The sequence below is a fragment of the Nerophis lumbriciformis genome, linkage group LG10, assembly GCF_033978685.3.
Source record: "Nerophis lumbriciformis linkage group LG10, RoL_Nlum_v2.1, whole genome shotgun sequence".
Taxonomy (NCBI): domain Eukaryota; kingdom Metazoa; phylum Chordata; class Actinopteri; order Syngnathiformes; family Syngnathidae; genus Nerophis; species Nerophis lumbriciformis.
Genome location: NC_084557.2, coordinates 36,235,692 through 36,250,768, shown reverse-complemented (window position 1 = coordinate 36,250,768; position 15,077 = coordinate 36,235,692). Strand labels below are relative to the sequence as shown.

Sequence of the window (15,077 nt, the reverse complement as noted above, 5' to 3'; positions counted from 1 at the left end):
GGTAGGTTAATTAACTTTGTTGGGTTACTCCATTTTGATTATTCCATTTGACTAATATGTGCACCCCTTTCAAAGTGTGTTAAAGCACTGGTTGTAGCCCTGAAGTGTACTGTGTGATTGCTTACCAGCAGTAGCGGTTTCAGGTATGGGGAAAATGTCATTAGAATTGTATACATGGTTGCTGCATTCAAGTCCATCTGGCTCATTCAAACTTTTACTAGCCCTATAGCTTCCAGTTATGCGGTCAGTCTCTCCAGTCTCCAGTATTAACTGGCAGGCCTGGTTTTAAAAGGTATTGAACTTTATTTTGACAATGTGTATTTTTAGATGTTTTAGTGTACATTATTGATGTATTTGTTGAATTGTATTGCTTTTTACTAATGTCATGAGACCTGCCCACGGGGCGCAGTGCAAGATATAGCGCATTATTTATCACTGTTTTTCCCACCGTAAACTTGTGCCAATGTAAAGATACGTTTTATTTATTTATTCGGGCCAGGTACAATGGTGTGAGGGTTATAGGCCTACAGGCTTAGCCTAAGTCAGATTGATTGCATATTTGATTTATGGTTGTTTTTTTAATTCATTATACCCTTAACTATCGTTTGATTATTTGGTTTTACACTATTAGTTTGTCTGCTGTGGATTGCATGCCCCCTATGGGCCTTAAACCTTCTGACTAGACCTTAACATCAGTTACCCTTTCCGGCCTAGCCCCCTTGGTAGCCTTATCTCGGGGGTCGAGACCGCTCAAATGCGGTTCTTGAGCGGCGTCCTGGTGGCTCCATGGAGCTTTTTCAAAAATGTATAGAAATGGAAAAAAAAGTGAGTGAAAAATATATTTTTTGTTGTAATATGGTTTCTGTAGGAGGACAAACATGACACAAACCTTCCTAATTGTTTGTACGTCCTTCGCTATGTGGTAGGTTCCGGTGGACGTTATCTCCTTATGTCGTGGACTATTTTTTTTCATACGGTGTTGATCTGGAAATGGTTGCCTCAGCATTTTATTGGTGTGGCACCGAACGGACAAGTTGACATGCGAAGTAAGCACTCTTCATTCTCTAGCGGGTGACTTTTCAAATGATGCTACATAATAGCAGTAATGCTACTTTTTGTAGAAACGCTTTCGCCCCACACTTGACAAATTACGGTTGTCTGTTCGACATATTCCCACTTGAAGCCAGACGATGGACACTGTGCTGTTTTTCTGAGGAATTAATTCTTCCTTCATTTGTTACCAGATTCGCACCTTCTTTCTTTCGTATTACCACTCACTAACTTTAGCCATGCTGCTACCTCTCTGCTCAACGAGGGCGTATACGCATGTAAGAAGGTGCGCTTGTTTATGTCTCTGTGAGAAGGAGAGACAAAAAAGAGTGAGAAGAGCATGTAGTGTAATGTCTGCAGCTAAAAGCAACTGCGTGAGAACGTATACTCGAATATCACGATAGTCATTTTCTATATCGCACAGAGACAAACCCGCGATATATCGAGTATATCGATATATCGCCCAGCCCTAGTATACAGTATATGATCAATACTAGAGTGATGAGGTCGGTGTTTTTATTTTCTACAATAATTTTTTTTGTTAATGTTTAGAAACTCAGGGAATAATTCTTTGGACACAGGAGGACTTTAAAGACAATAATTGTAATGTGTAGTAGACAGTAATTTTGCTTGTGTTTAGTTATGTGCTGTTGACTTTGTTTTGTTCAAAAAAATATATATGATAAAAAAAAAGAATAGGGAGTTTAGATAATATGTTGGTATTTTCAATCTTTCAATAACACTCACCATATATACATAAAAATCTACAGTTAATACATGTGATCGGTATTGGTATCGGCCGATCTCACTCATGATTTATCGACATCGGAATGGGCATCATAAAACCCTGATCAGAACATCCCAAAAATATATACTTTCTCACTATGTTACAACAATTTGCCTTTTTTAAGTAAAACATACAGAAAGCTGAGAAACATCTGCAAAAAGAACAATAAAATGACAATCTTCTATCACTGAAGAAGAATACTTGTAGTAAGACTCCTGCTGTGTCCCGCTTCTTTTGTCCAGCTTCCCATACACACAATTCTAATTATCACAGTTCGAGTGGGAGTTGTTGTGGTTTACTTTGATTAATATGTTTTTCTCTGAATCACTTTCAGATGGCTTATTTGTAAACTTTTATAACATGTTGTACTTATTACCTCGAGTAGCTCCTTCAGCAACTTTCCATTGCAGGTCATTTCTGTCCACAGACTGTTATATGTGTGTTACTTTACTGTTATTTTTAATTTTCCTACTTCAATTATTTATTTTTCCCCTTTCATTACATTATTTTACTAAGTTATGTTTACTTTTGTCCTGTGTTACTTTTGTCCTATTCTTAAGTCTGCTGTAGTAATATTGTACAGATGTCATAAAAACTAAAAAATGACAGGCCAATATGATGTAGGCGGACTTCAGGTACAAAGGACTACAAAACAAAATAGCTAATGCCATAAAAACTACTAAAATGGTGGCCGGATTTTACACCTATGTGTCAGATTTCACTAATGTGGGATACATAAAGTCTATCCTCCCGTTATTTCCAATGGGAAAACATATTTTAATATCAATCAATCAAAGTTTATTTATATAGCCCCTTAATCACAAGTGTTTCAAACAGCTAGCGCCTCATTTGTGGTCACCAAATAACCTCTCCACGCAGGAGAGGGGGGCAAAGCAGAAAATAGATGGCAGATCAACTGGTCTAAAAGAGGGGTCTATTTAACGGCTAGCGTATACAAATGAGTTTTAAGATGGAACTTAAATGCTTCTACTGAGGTAGCATTTCTAACTGTTACCGGTAGGACATTCCAGAGTACTGGAGCTCGAATAGAAAACGCTCTATATAATATCCATAACATGTTCAACATTAGGGGTGCACTGCAAGTTCTTCATTTAACACTGATAGCCGCACATAGCTGACATAAACAATTATTTCCAGCCTAATGTTTACAGCTGGCCATATGTTTCCAGTTTGTTGCTGACATGCCGAGACCACCCCGTGTTGATGTAATTATCCAGCCTTAGATATGCAGCAGAGTGGGATCACGACCCCCGGGGAGTGTCTACAATACAGTATGATCACAGGAGCGGAACTTTTGCGTGCCACTCTCACTTTTGCAATCTACTCTAATCAAAACCACCCTCAACACTATTCAGGAACTGCTCTTGTGTTTTCATAAGCGATGAATGAACAGCTGAGCTTCTAAATGTGTGGATTCAGAGTGAACGCCTGGAGAGGGAATGCTTTTAAATGGTACTTTTCTCTACCGCCTTTTAGACATTATGACCTCAAGTTACTTGACAGTAAAGGGAGTGGGGAGGCATGGTCCATTGAATAATAAGTAACACGCACTGAATGTGTCATTATACTATACACATAAAGCTCATATTCAGTAGTGTCAAGGTACCTTTTTTAAATTATGCTATTTTTCATTCATTTTAGAAGGGACAGTGCTAAATTGGGGCTAGGGCAGACCTGGGCAATTATTTTCACTCGGGGGGGCCACATTTAGAGATAAAAATTTGTCCTGGGGCCGGTATATCTATTTTTAGGAACACTCATACAAAACCTCACAATAATGTCTGATTGAAAGCTAAAAACGTTATGGACCGACCGCCCCAAAAAACAGAATGGAATTTTAAAAAATTTTTACCGAAGAAGACACCCAAAATGTACATGAAAATAAGATTGAGGGATTTACAATATTAACTATGAACGATAAAACACTGAATATTGACAACATTACTGTATGTACGTCACACCCCTTCTCGATCGACAAATGTTACAATCAAGCGAAACGCAACAAAAATGCAATAAACACAGCGAAATGTGAACGCGAAGGGTAGAAAATAAACCCATCTACTATCTGATATATCACTTAGAACTTTGTTGTAAAAATCTCCTTCCGCATCTGTCCCTGACACCCGCATTTCAGGCTTGCCGCTCTTGTAACACTCTGTGGAAATGCTCCCCACCCACACAGCTTGGTGCCTCGTCTGAGCTGCTGTGACATAGATTACCATAGTAACTAATTAAATTACCAAAGTAACTAGTATATCATGCAAAAGGTCAGATTCCAACTATTGAAACACTTTGCATAGTTCAAGACTTACGGCAATTTGAAAACATCAATGCACATCGTAATGGCAGCTAAGTTTTCATCTTAAAGATCTAAAAAAAATTATTTTGGAATGTCCGGCTGGCCAGATTGAAAAGCTTAACAGGCTGCATGCGGCCCCCGGCCTTAATTTGCCCAAGTCTGGGCTAGGGGATGCTATAGCGCAGTGTGTAGCCCAAGTTGAGTCCCCCCAGCATTTTATTTTATATGTTTTGAATATTTGTATTCTTTCAAGTTCAAACCCGTGAAAAAGTTCACAAGTAGCCATTGTGTTCCAATCCAATCCCTGCTTACGTGTTTGTGTTAGCCTGTGTGTGTGTGAGGGGGAGGGAGGGTCTTTTATTTACTCGTTCTAGCATACCTCCAATGTGACTCGAGTTGCCAACCGCCCCTTGAAAAACGCAATTGTCTCGTATTTAATAACAGAAACAAAAGCACACGTTCCGTTTTGAGCTGCCAAAGGATGTACTTTCTACCAAGTTTTTATGATCGTGGCAATCAAAAAAAACAGTCTTGTAGAATATAAATACATTCCATCGCATGACAACATACCTCATAACAGTTTGCTGCAGGCGAAACCCATCGATGCCAGCATGTCAGATCACTCACCTATCAAATTCATTGCTGTTCCACTTTTCTGCCATGAGCTTTGTTTTGGCCAGACAAAATGCCACCCAAAAATGTTGGAATATTTTTTTTTACTTTTAACATCGAAACTGTAGTCGCCTTTATGATGTGCAGTGCTGTTTTCAAATTACCATAAGTAACTCAGTGGTTGGAATCTGAGCTTTTGAGTGATATACGGGTTATTACGGTAATCTACGTCACAGCAACTCAAGGCACAAAGCAGAGTGGGCGGGGTCTGGTGAAGTTAAATGGAAAATAACTTTATAGTATAATCACTGGATACCAGTGACGTGCAATCAGGTGAGGCAGGGCCTCACGTGCCATCATAGAAAGAAAAAAAATTTAAAAAGAAAAAAAAATAATTAAATTGTTATATGTATCCAGGAATTATACTATAAAGTTTTTTTCCATTTAACTTCACCAGTTTTAGAAAAGTTTTTATTCAAAATGGCTGAATTTTCACATTTGCTGTTCAAATACTGAGAAGAGACTTGCGGTGAGTCAGCAGCCAGTTGAGGCACGTCACTGAGTTGAGCCTCACCATGGATTGCGCAATGACTCGGCTAACTGCTGGCCTGCTGTGCAGTGAGACCGTATTGCTATATGAATTATATTATACATTTCCATAGTTTAGTTAGCTGAGGTATATAATGTACAGTGTATTTTGTCAACAACTCTGTGTGTAACGTATTACTTGTGCTGAGCAATCATAAAACTGCTGCGAAGACGCACTGTGTGAGGCTCGAAGTAATCCCGTCTCCTAGTGGTAGAGGGCGGTAGTGATCCCAGAGACTACTCGGCTGCAGAAGAAGTGACAACAAGCAGCAACAGTTAGCAGCGATCGTTTATTTTTTCCTCTTGCCTGGATTATTAACATGGAGGATTACATATCTAAAATAAAACAGCTTTCTAAACTGGACTTTTAATCGAAGCAGGAGGTAATACTTAAAGGAAGATCTCCATCGAGACAGAGTCTTTTAAAACTGAAGAAAGATAAGGAAGACTTCTATAAACAAGTTATCGATACTTTTGTTCAAAAGGAGCTGCGCTTGGACTTCATTTATAAGTAAAGGTAAGACCATAATAACATTTTTTTTTATTAAATGTGCTTTTTTGTGTGCTACAGTTTGTATGTGTTAAGTTAAAGTACCAATGATTGTCACACACACTATGTGTGGTGAAATGTGTCCTCTACATTTGACCCATCCCATTTTGTTCCCATTTTTCATGAGTTGAACTCAAAGATGTTAAACTTTTACAATGTACACAAAAGACCATTTCCTCTCAAATATTGTTCACAAATATGTCTGAATCTGTGTTAGTGAGCATTTCTTCTTTGCCAAGATAACCCATCCCACCTCAAAGGTGTGGCATATCAAGATGCTGATTAAACCGCATGATTATTGCACAGGTGTGTCATTGGCTGCCCAAAATAAAAGGCCAGTTTTATCACACAGTACAATGCCACAGGTGTTGCAAGTTTTGAGGGAGCTGACTGCAGGTATGTCCACCAGATCTGTTGCCTGTGAATTGAATGTTCATTTCTCTTCCATAAGACGTCTCCAGAGGCTTTTAAGAGAATTTGGCAGTACATCTAACCAGCCTCACAACTGCAGACCATGTGTACCCACACCAGCCCAGGACCTCCACATCCAGCAGGTGCACCTCCATGGTCGTCTGAGACCAGCCACCCAAACAGCTGCTGCAACAATTGGTTTGCACAACCAAATAATGTCTGCACAAACTGTGAGAAACCGTATCAGGGAAGCTCATCTGCATGCTCGTTGTCCTCATCGGGGTCTCGAACTGACTGCAGTTTGTCGTCATAACCGACTTGAGTGGGCAAATGTTCACATTTGATGGCGTCTGGCATGCTGGAGAGGTGTTCTCTTCACGGATTATCCTCAGTTTTCACTGTTCAGGGCAGATGGTAGGCAGCGTGTGTGGCATCGTGTGGGAGAGCGGTTTGCTGATGTCAACGTTTTGAATCAAGTGGCCCATGGTGGGTGTGGAGTTATGGTATGGGCGGGTGTATGTTATGGACAACGATCGCAAGTGCATTTTATTGATGGCATTGGGAATGCACGGAGATATCATTACTAGATCTTGAGGACCATTGCTGTGCCATTCACCCAAGACCATCACCTCCTGTTGCAGCATGACAATGCATGGCCCCATGTTGCAAAGATCTGTACACCATTCCTGGAAGCTGAAAACATCCCAGTTCTTGCATGGCCAGCATACTCACCGGACATGTCACCCATTGAGCTTGTTTGGGATGCTGTGGATCGGCGTATACAACAGCGTGTTCAAGTTCCTGCCCATTTCCAGCAACTTTGACAAGCCATTAAAGAGGAGTGGACTAACATTCCACAGACCACAATCAACAACCTGATCAAGTCTATGCTAAGGGAGTGTGTTGCACTGCGTGAGGCAAATGGTGATTACACCAGTAAAGCAAAACTGCACATTTCAGAGTGGCCTTTTATGGGATGGGATGGATTATTTTGGCAAAGAAGAAGTGCTCACTAACAGATTTAGACAGATTTGTGAACAATATTTGAGAGGAATAGGTCTTTTGTGTACATAGTAAAAGTTTTAGATCTTTGAGTTCAACTCGTGAAAAATGGGAGCAAAGTGTTGGGTTTATATTTTTGTCATATATGTATATGTATGTATGTACCGGCCCCCAGACACACTTTTTTCTCTATGTGGCCCCCCGGGTCAAAATAATTGCCCGCATCTGGTCTTGGCTGTCACTTTGCTTTGCTTGGCGGTAGCTAGCTAGGTATCAACCCAGTTTCTGGTAATCGGATACAAAATATTGGCTTTTTTACCACAGTGACATTTTTCCTGGAAGAAAAGGAGCAGTTTGGGAAGTTTGGAGAACGTTTATGGCCAATGGGCAAGCTGTGGCTATCATTACGGCAAGGTAAGTACATGCTTTTGAAAGTAACTCTGTTCTCTTGTTGTTGTAATAATATTAATGTCTTGCTTTCAAAACCCGAGCTGTTCAACAAAAAAAAACAGTAACTCACCAAAAGGTCAAATGATATTTGCTTCAAATCATAGTATTTTATACGTGTTTAGTTCAGACATTTCGCTTCTATTTAATGACAACTTGTCACAATATAGCACAGAGGCAGACTGTGCATTTCACACTTCAGTGATGTCCTATACACCGACCTTAATAAATAGCTCTCATAATTTATGTCACCACATCACCACAACTGGAAAAATGCTATACAGAAACATACTTGCACACTTCTGGTCATTGAATCACCTCAATAGTCTACAAAACGGGCTATTTTCCAGTGCATTTTAAAATCAATAAACCCGCTTCAGCAATTAAAAGTCATACCGTAACTACTGTCAAAATTTAAATAATTGTAAAACATATTAACGTGAAAAAATAAAGGAAAAAAATATTTGAACTGACAATTCACAGCACCCGTTGGAAGCTATGGCTACCGCTCATATATTTGTTGATTCAATATGAAGAGGCAGTAAAACCCTTTTCACCGGCTGGGACAGGTTAGCTTGCTCGGGGGTCGGCCGACTTTGTCTCGCAAGATCTAGCTTCTCTTGAAATATTAGGCTTATAATTTGATCAGTTGCTGATATTGAACATTATACCACGGCCGTGCATTTCCCACATAGGCCTTCAGTGATGTCAGACTTCAATGATTACCTCTCAAAATACCATAATTTATGTCACCACATGACCATTGCTGGAGAAATACTATACAGAAACACATTTACGCACTACTGTGCATTGAATCACATCAACAGTGTACAAAACAGGTTATTTTCTGGCGCATTTAAAAATCAATAAACCCGCATCAGCAATTAAAACATATATTTAATGGTAATGTCAAAATTAAAATTGCAAAAAATATATTAAACGTGAAAAAATATAGAAATAAAATATTTGAACTCACAATTTGTAGAACCATTCGACGCTAGTGGTGCCCCTCGTAGTCGGTTGAAAATGGCAGGCATTTCCTCATTTCATCGCCAGAACAGCTGAGCTAGCTTCCGGGTTTGGCCGACATCGTCTCACAAGATGTGGTTTCTCTTTAAATATCCTTCTTGAAAATGGCCTTGCAAATATATATCTGCCACTTAATCAACGTTTTTGTTCTCCTTCTTTGTGGGTTAGGGCACAACACTACCTGCTTCCTGCTAGATTGCAACTTGTGAATGTATACTCACTTTGGAATAACAAGTGAGTATCCAACCACAGTCTCGTTAACATTAGGCTACCAAGATAGGCTACTGTCAACAACTTGTGATCAGATTGGCTATCGCAACTGTCTCTCAACTGTATGTGTTCTCAAATTCATCCGATAACGGTCCCGGTGAGTATCCAATCACAGGACACGTAAATGTCACATTCAATGTGAGGCCATCTAGAAGGCCTTACTGACAACAACTCCTGATCTGATTGGCTATCCCAATTATCTATAAACTGTATGTGGCTGTTCACCTACAGTGCACGTACGCCCACATTGTTGATTCTGAAGGCCTCGAGCAGATTTGGTACAGCATGGCAACATAAGCCATCTTAATTCTGATTAGATAAAAACTCTAACCTAAAAACAACAGCGCTGGAAGGAGCATAATATGACACGAAGAGAATATAAATATGTTTAGATATTGAGGGAAAGCAAATTAAAAACTACTTTTATCTTTAATTATGATCATGATTTCAGCAGAGAAGGTCTTGCTGGCCCTGACGGCACACCACTGCATTATACTAATATTATTATGTCGCTGTATGTTTTTACTGATAGTTGGTGATGTTTATGTCCAAGTTCATTGATATGGAAATGAAAATATTATTTTCTAGTTTAAAGAGGCAGAACTCGCTGTTGGATGTCCTGAAAGAAATGACTGCTTTTTATGTTGTCGGTCCTAGATATTACACTGTTTTTGCACTCTGCAAATCTGAGCGCCGGGGCCTTTCAACTTGGGCCTTCACGTTAAATTAAGGCAGCCCTGTACATAATAGATTTTTCTCAGATTAGCCAATAAACTCTCTAGAGACACTAATAACATCATCACATTTGCATAATAGTGGGACATCAGTGTGTGAATGTGTGTGTGAATGGGTGACTGTGGAAATAGTGTCAAAGCGTTTTGAGGTCCTTAAAGAAGGTAGAAAAGCGCTATACAAGTACAACTCATTTACATTTAGTTTATATAACTGTGTGTGTGTGTGTGTGTGTGTGTGTGTGTGTGTGTGTGTGTGTGTGTGTGTGTGTGTGTGTGTGTGTGTGTGCGTGTGTGTGTGTGTGTGTGTGTGTGTGTGTGTTTGTGGGGCCAAAAGTTTGGACACACCCTCTCGTTTCAATGTGTTTTCTCTATTTTCATGACTATTTACATTGTTGTGTGTGTGTGTGTGTGTGTGTGTGTGTGTGTGTGTGTATATATATATATATATGTATGTATGTATGTGTGTATACAGTATGTATGTATATATGTGTGTATATATACATGTAAATAGTACAAACGTAATACAATGTATATAGCAGCATTGAAATGAGAGGGTGTGTCCAAACTTTTGGCATGTACTATATGTATGTATGTTAGTACAGGCCAAATGTTTGGACACACCCTCTCATTTCAATGTGTTTTCTGTATTTTCATGACCATTTACATTGTAGATTGTGTATATGTATATATATGTGTTTATATATGTGTGTGTGTATAAATAGCAATTATTCATATAAAGTTTACATCACGCCTCCAGAAAAATACAGTCCCCAAACACAACATGAATCTATTTTAATCAAGTACAAAATCGATCTTTATTGCTTTTTTATTCTTTTGTGACTGCGTGTGTCAGCATGATGACTACCATTGACCACTGGGGACCACCAGAGACCCCAGGCCAGCCGAGACTCACCATGTTGAGTTTCTTGAGGAGGGGGAGGAGGCTGTGTAACTTGACTCTGGATGAAAACTCTGCTCCTGGTTTGACTCCCAGTACTCATGCTGGGAGCTGCAGAGGAGGCGCACGATGGATCCTCTGGTGCTCATCGTGCTCACATGTCTGCCCCTCGGCTCTGCGGTCTACAACGGGCCCCTCCAAGCCGAGATCTCCAACGGCACCTTCCACCACTTCTACGTCCCGGACGGCGACTATGAGGACACAGAGGACCCGGAAAAGTGCCAGATGGTCTTTAGGTTCTCGGACGGATCACCGTGCTCAATCGCGGAGGAGGAGAGCGACTCTATTGTGCGGGAGGATCTCATCCTCGCCCGCCTGCAGGGGGAGGACGCGGCGCGGCTGCTGGAGAGCATCGGGCGGACTGCGGCCAATGACCTGGACGGAGAGGACAGCTACGGACGCTTCCTCCGGAGGGAAATCTCTCAGATTGGAGAGGCTTTCTCTGGCGTGGACAAATCTCTGGAGGAGCTGGAGGTGAAGTTCAAGCAAAGTCAGGAGAGCGATCTGAGAGAGGAGCAGCTACTCAGCAGCTTTGTGCTCAAACAAGTGGGGGACGTGAAGGACACCCTGAGGGACACCAAGGACATCTCAGCTGGACTGAGGGACAAACAGGAGCTGCTGTCTCTTATTGTTCGCAGCCATGGGAGCAGACTGAGCCGTCTTAAAACACAGTATCTCAACCCAGGATCATAGTCTAATCGTTAAATAAGCTCGGTTTCTTCCTACTCCTTTTCGGACATGATTGGAGAAAGCATCCAGCTTAAGTATCTCCACTTCATGGCAATGTGTCATCAACAACATCAGCACATTCCTCTGACTCAAGAGGCTTAAAAGGAAATTATTGGAAAAATAATGTTAATATTTTTACTTTAATCAACTTTTGTGTGTCTGCTTTGTCCATTATATTGTTTACATTTTTCCAATGAAAAGCGTTTTTTTTACATGTAAGTGGCAGACCTGTGTCCCTTTCAAGTGTCCCTTGTTAATTGGCGTCTGGATTCTGTCAACGTCCCCCACCTCCATCTGGAAGCATTTTACTTTGGATAAAAATACATTTACTAAGAGACCTGTTATTACCAACTGTTAGGAGTCACACTTATGTCAATGGATGTGCTTGTCTTGTTTGTACAGTATATTTTTGTTAAAAGTAAACAATGCATGGAGAGTTATTCCAACATGGTGTTCTGTATATTTCAGTCTTGTTCTTTAATAGGAAAAATAACATTGTAAATAAATTCCTCCATTGTAAAACAGTAACAAATTCACCATCAAGCAAAACAACATTAAGAGTTATTCCTTATACATCAAATATAAATGTAAGAATGCCCAAATAAATGGCATAAATACAAACATAACACTGTTCTGTGTTGCACAAATTAAGCTAATTATTGTATTGTTCCTGGCAGCACAAAGCATGTATTAGAGCAATAAAAGTGCCACAGATAATTTCTGTGCACATGTTGTTGGGGGCCAGATGTGCTGCCTGCCAATGGGCGCAACCGGGTGTGATTTCCTCTGTCTGGTTTCCCCTCACACTCCAGCTTCCCCTGTAGGACCCCTTTTTCAGAAACAGCTCTGTGCACTATAGCAGGCGAGAAGACAGAACGCAGCCAGGACAGAAACCTTATATGTCAACAAGGCTTCGGAAATTTCAAGGGGCGCCGCTGAAGACTTGGACCGGGAAATCGTAAAAGACCCTCCTTTTTTTGGCATTCAAGTCATAAATTATTCAGACAGAAGCATGCATTTTTGTGACGTGGAAGTGATGGTTTTAAGGCTGCTTTTAGAAGCATGTGTTCTCCTCACAGACATATTCAAATGACAAAGTGAGGTCAGGAATGTAGACCAGAGCTGACCTGGAACACTGAGCCCTTTTTGCACAGCACACAGTCCTTTTGTGACGCATCCTATGAGACATGTGTTCATTTTACTAGCCTTATTTTGGACAATTGCATGTTATATGCTTCGTCAGGATGATTGTGCTGCAGTGCACAAAACAAAAGCCATAAAGGCATGCTTTGATGAGTTTGGTATGGACGCACATCAGTGACCCCTGACCTCACCCGCATCAAACACTTTTGGGAATAACTAGACCCGAGAGAGTGCACTTCAAAGACTAAAAATAACCATTAATAATAGGTCAAATTGATTATTGACTACCGTAACAAAATCATACGTGTTAACCCTTCTGTTTCCTGTATATTGCACTTTTTAGAAAATAAATCCTCTCAATACTGCTGGAGCAGCGCAGCTTTCGGTTGCCTCGGCAACACTCGCAAAAATTGGTGTGACACAGGGACGTGCAGTCAGGGTCGGCAGGTAAAGCAGAGCCTAAAATAAATATCAATATTGGTTCGTTAAAGTACCACTGATAGTCTCACACACACTCGGTGTGGTGAAATTACCCTCTGCATTTGACCCATCCCCTTGTTCCACCCCCTGGGAGGTGAGGGGAGCAGTGAGCAGTAGCGGTGGCCGCGCTCCGGAATCATTTTGGTGATTTTTTTTTAGTTGTGTTATTTGGTGAAATTGTTATAAATGAATTTTCTGTGTGATTACAGTTGTTTTGTGACGATCTGTCACTTCACTTCTGGTTGTGTTTCCTTGGTTGGTGTTTGTTCCCTGTCGGCGCTCTTATGTTTGTTCCACTTCCTGCATGTCTACCTGAGCGCTCGTTTCCCTCACCTGTGCCTTTTTGAAATATCACTTTTTGTTCAAAAACAATCGTAACACGTAACAATAAAGAAAGTGTATACAAAATAATCAAATAATATTAGGACAAATAAATATAACATTTAAAACACAGTTGTATATTTGTTTTCAATACAACCAGTCATTGTAACAATCGAAAAATTCAAGCATAATATATATATATATGTATATGTATATATATATATATATATATATATATATATATATATATATAATCAGTGACGTGCAGTCACTAGAGGCAGGTGAGGCGGGGCCTCACCTGCCATCATGGAAAGAAAAAAAATGTAAAAAGAAAAAAAATTAATTAAATTGTTATATGTATGCAGTGATTATACTATAACGTTATTTTCCATTTAACTTCACCAGTTTTAGATTATTTTTATTCAAAATCGCTGAATTTTCACATTTGCCGTTCAAATACTGAGAAGAGACGGTGCGGTGAACAGCAGCCAGTTGAGGCACGTCACTCAGTGCCTCAACATGGACGGACTCGGCTAACTGCTGGCCTGCTGTGCAGTGAGACTGTATTGCTATATGAATTATATTATACATTTCCATAGTTTAGATAGCTGAGGTATATAATGTACAGTGTATTTTGTCAACAACTGTATGTGTGTAAAGTATTTCTTGTGCTGAGCGATCATAAAACGGCTCCAAAAGACGCACTGGCTGAGGCTCCAGTAGCCCCGCCTCCTGCACCCCCGCCATAGAATTGTTATATCAACTAAAGCCCACACTTAAACTTTCCACGTGCAAGATTGAATCTATTTAAAAAAGTTATTTCATAAGAAGCCAAAAAGTGCAAAAACAATAATGTTCATGTTGGAGGAGTTGTGAATTAGATACACCTGCAGTCTGCAGGTGTATCTAATTCCCAACTCCTCCAACATGAACATTATTGTTTTTTCACTTTTTGGCTTCTTATTAAATAACTTTTGTAGCCTATTTTTATGGGCTTTCCTATTTGTGATGTTAAGTTCCTGTTATGCGCTGTTATATAGTATATGCCTTGAGCTCTTATTTTGAAGGCGCCAAGAGCGGAAGTGATGACATGTTGTAGTGGAGCGGAGGTTTTTGAAAGAAGGTAAATAAAGTGGTCCTCGTGTAAACTGGAGCCCCCGTGTTTGTTATTTTGTAGTTTCATACAGTATAGGCGACATTTATAAACCCTCGGTTACACTTTTTTAAATAGATTCAATCTTGTACGTGGAAAGTTTATGTGAGGGCTTTAGTTGATATAACACATCCGTCAGGGGGTTCATTAATCCAGCACAACAGCGGCGAATTGACTTTATTTATAAGTAAAGGTAAGACCATAATAACGTTTTTTTTATTAAATGTGCTTTTTTGTGTGCTACAGTTTGTATGTGTAAAGTTAAAGTTAAGTTAAAGTACCAATGATTGTCACACACACACTAGGTGTAATGAAATTTGTCCTCTGCATTTGACCCATCCCTTGATCACCCCCTGGGAGGTGAGGGGAGCAGTGGGCAGCAGCGGTGCCGCGCCCGGGAATAATTTTTGGTGATTTAACCCCCAATTCCAACCCTTGATGCTGAGTGCCAAGCAGGGAAGAATGCTGGTATGAGCTTTTAAACATAACCTGT

The 15,077-nt window shown here is 40.1% G+C and overlaps 1 protein-coding gene across 8 annotated transcripts in view; it reads left to right on the top strand.

The window, feature by feature from the left end:
• Positions 1 to 15,077, top strand: part of fibina (fin bud initiation factor a) — a 100,297-nt gene that overhangs the window by 51,390 nt on the left and 33,830 nt on the right. For 4 of the 8 annotated variants that reach the window (XM_061969703.2, XM_061969702.2, XM_061969705.2 and 1 more), the window contains 2 exons: positions 7,645 to 7,734; positions 10,654 to 12,068. In XM_061969703.2, coding sequence (XP_061825687.1) covers positions 10,828 to 11,451 — 624 coding nt within the window. In that variant the 5' untranslated portion in view covers positions 7,645 to 7,734; positions 10,654 to 10,827 and the 3' untranslated portion in view covers positions 11,452 to 12,068. Of the gene's footprint in view, positions 1 to 5,785; positions 5,875 to 7,644; positions 7,735 to 10,653; positions 12,069 to 15,077 lie in introns of those variants that run through there. The other 4 variants (XM_061969706.2, XM_061969707.2, XM_061969704.2 and 1 more) reach the window with 3 other exon arrangements.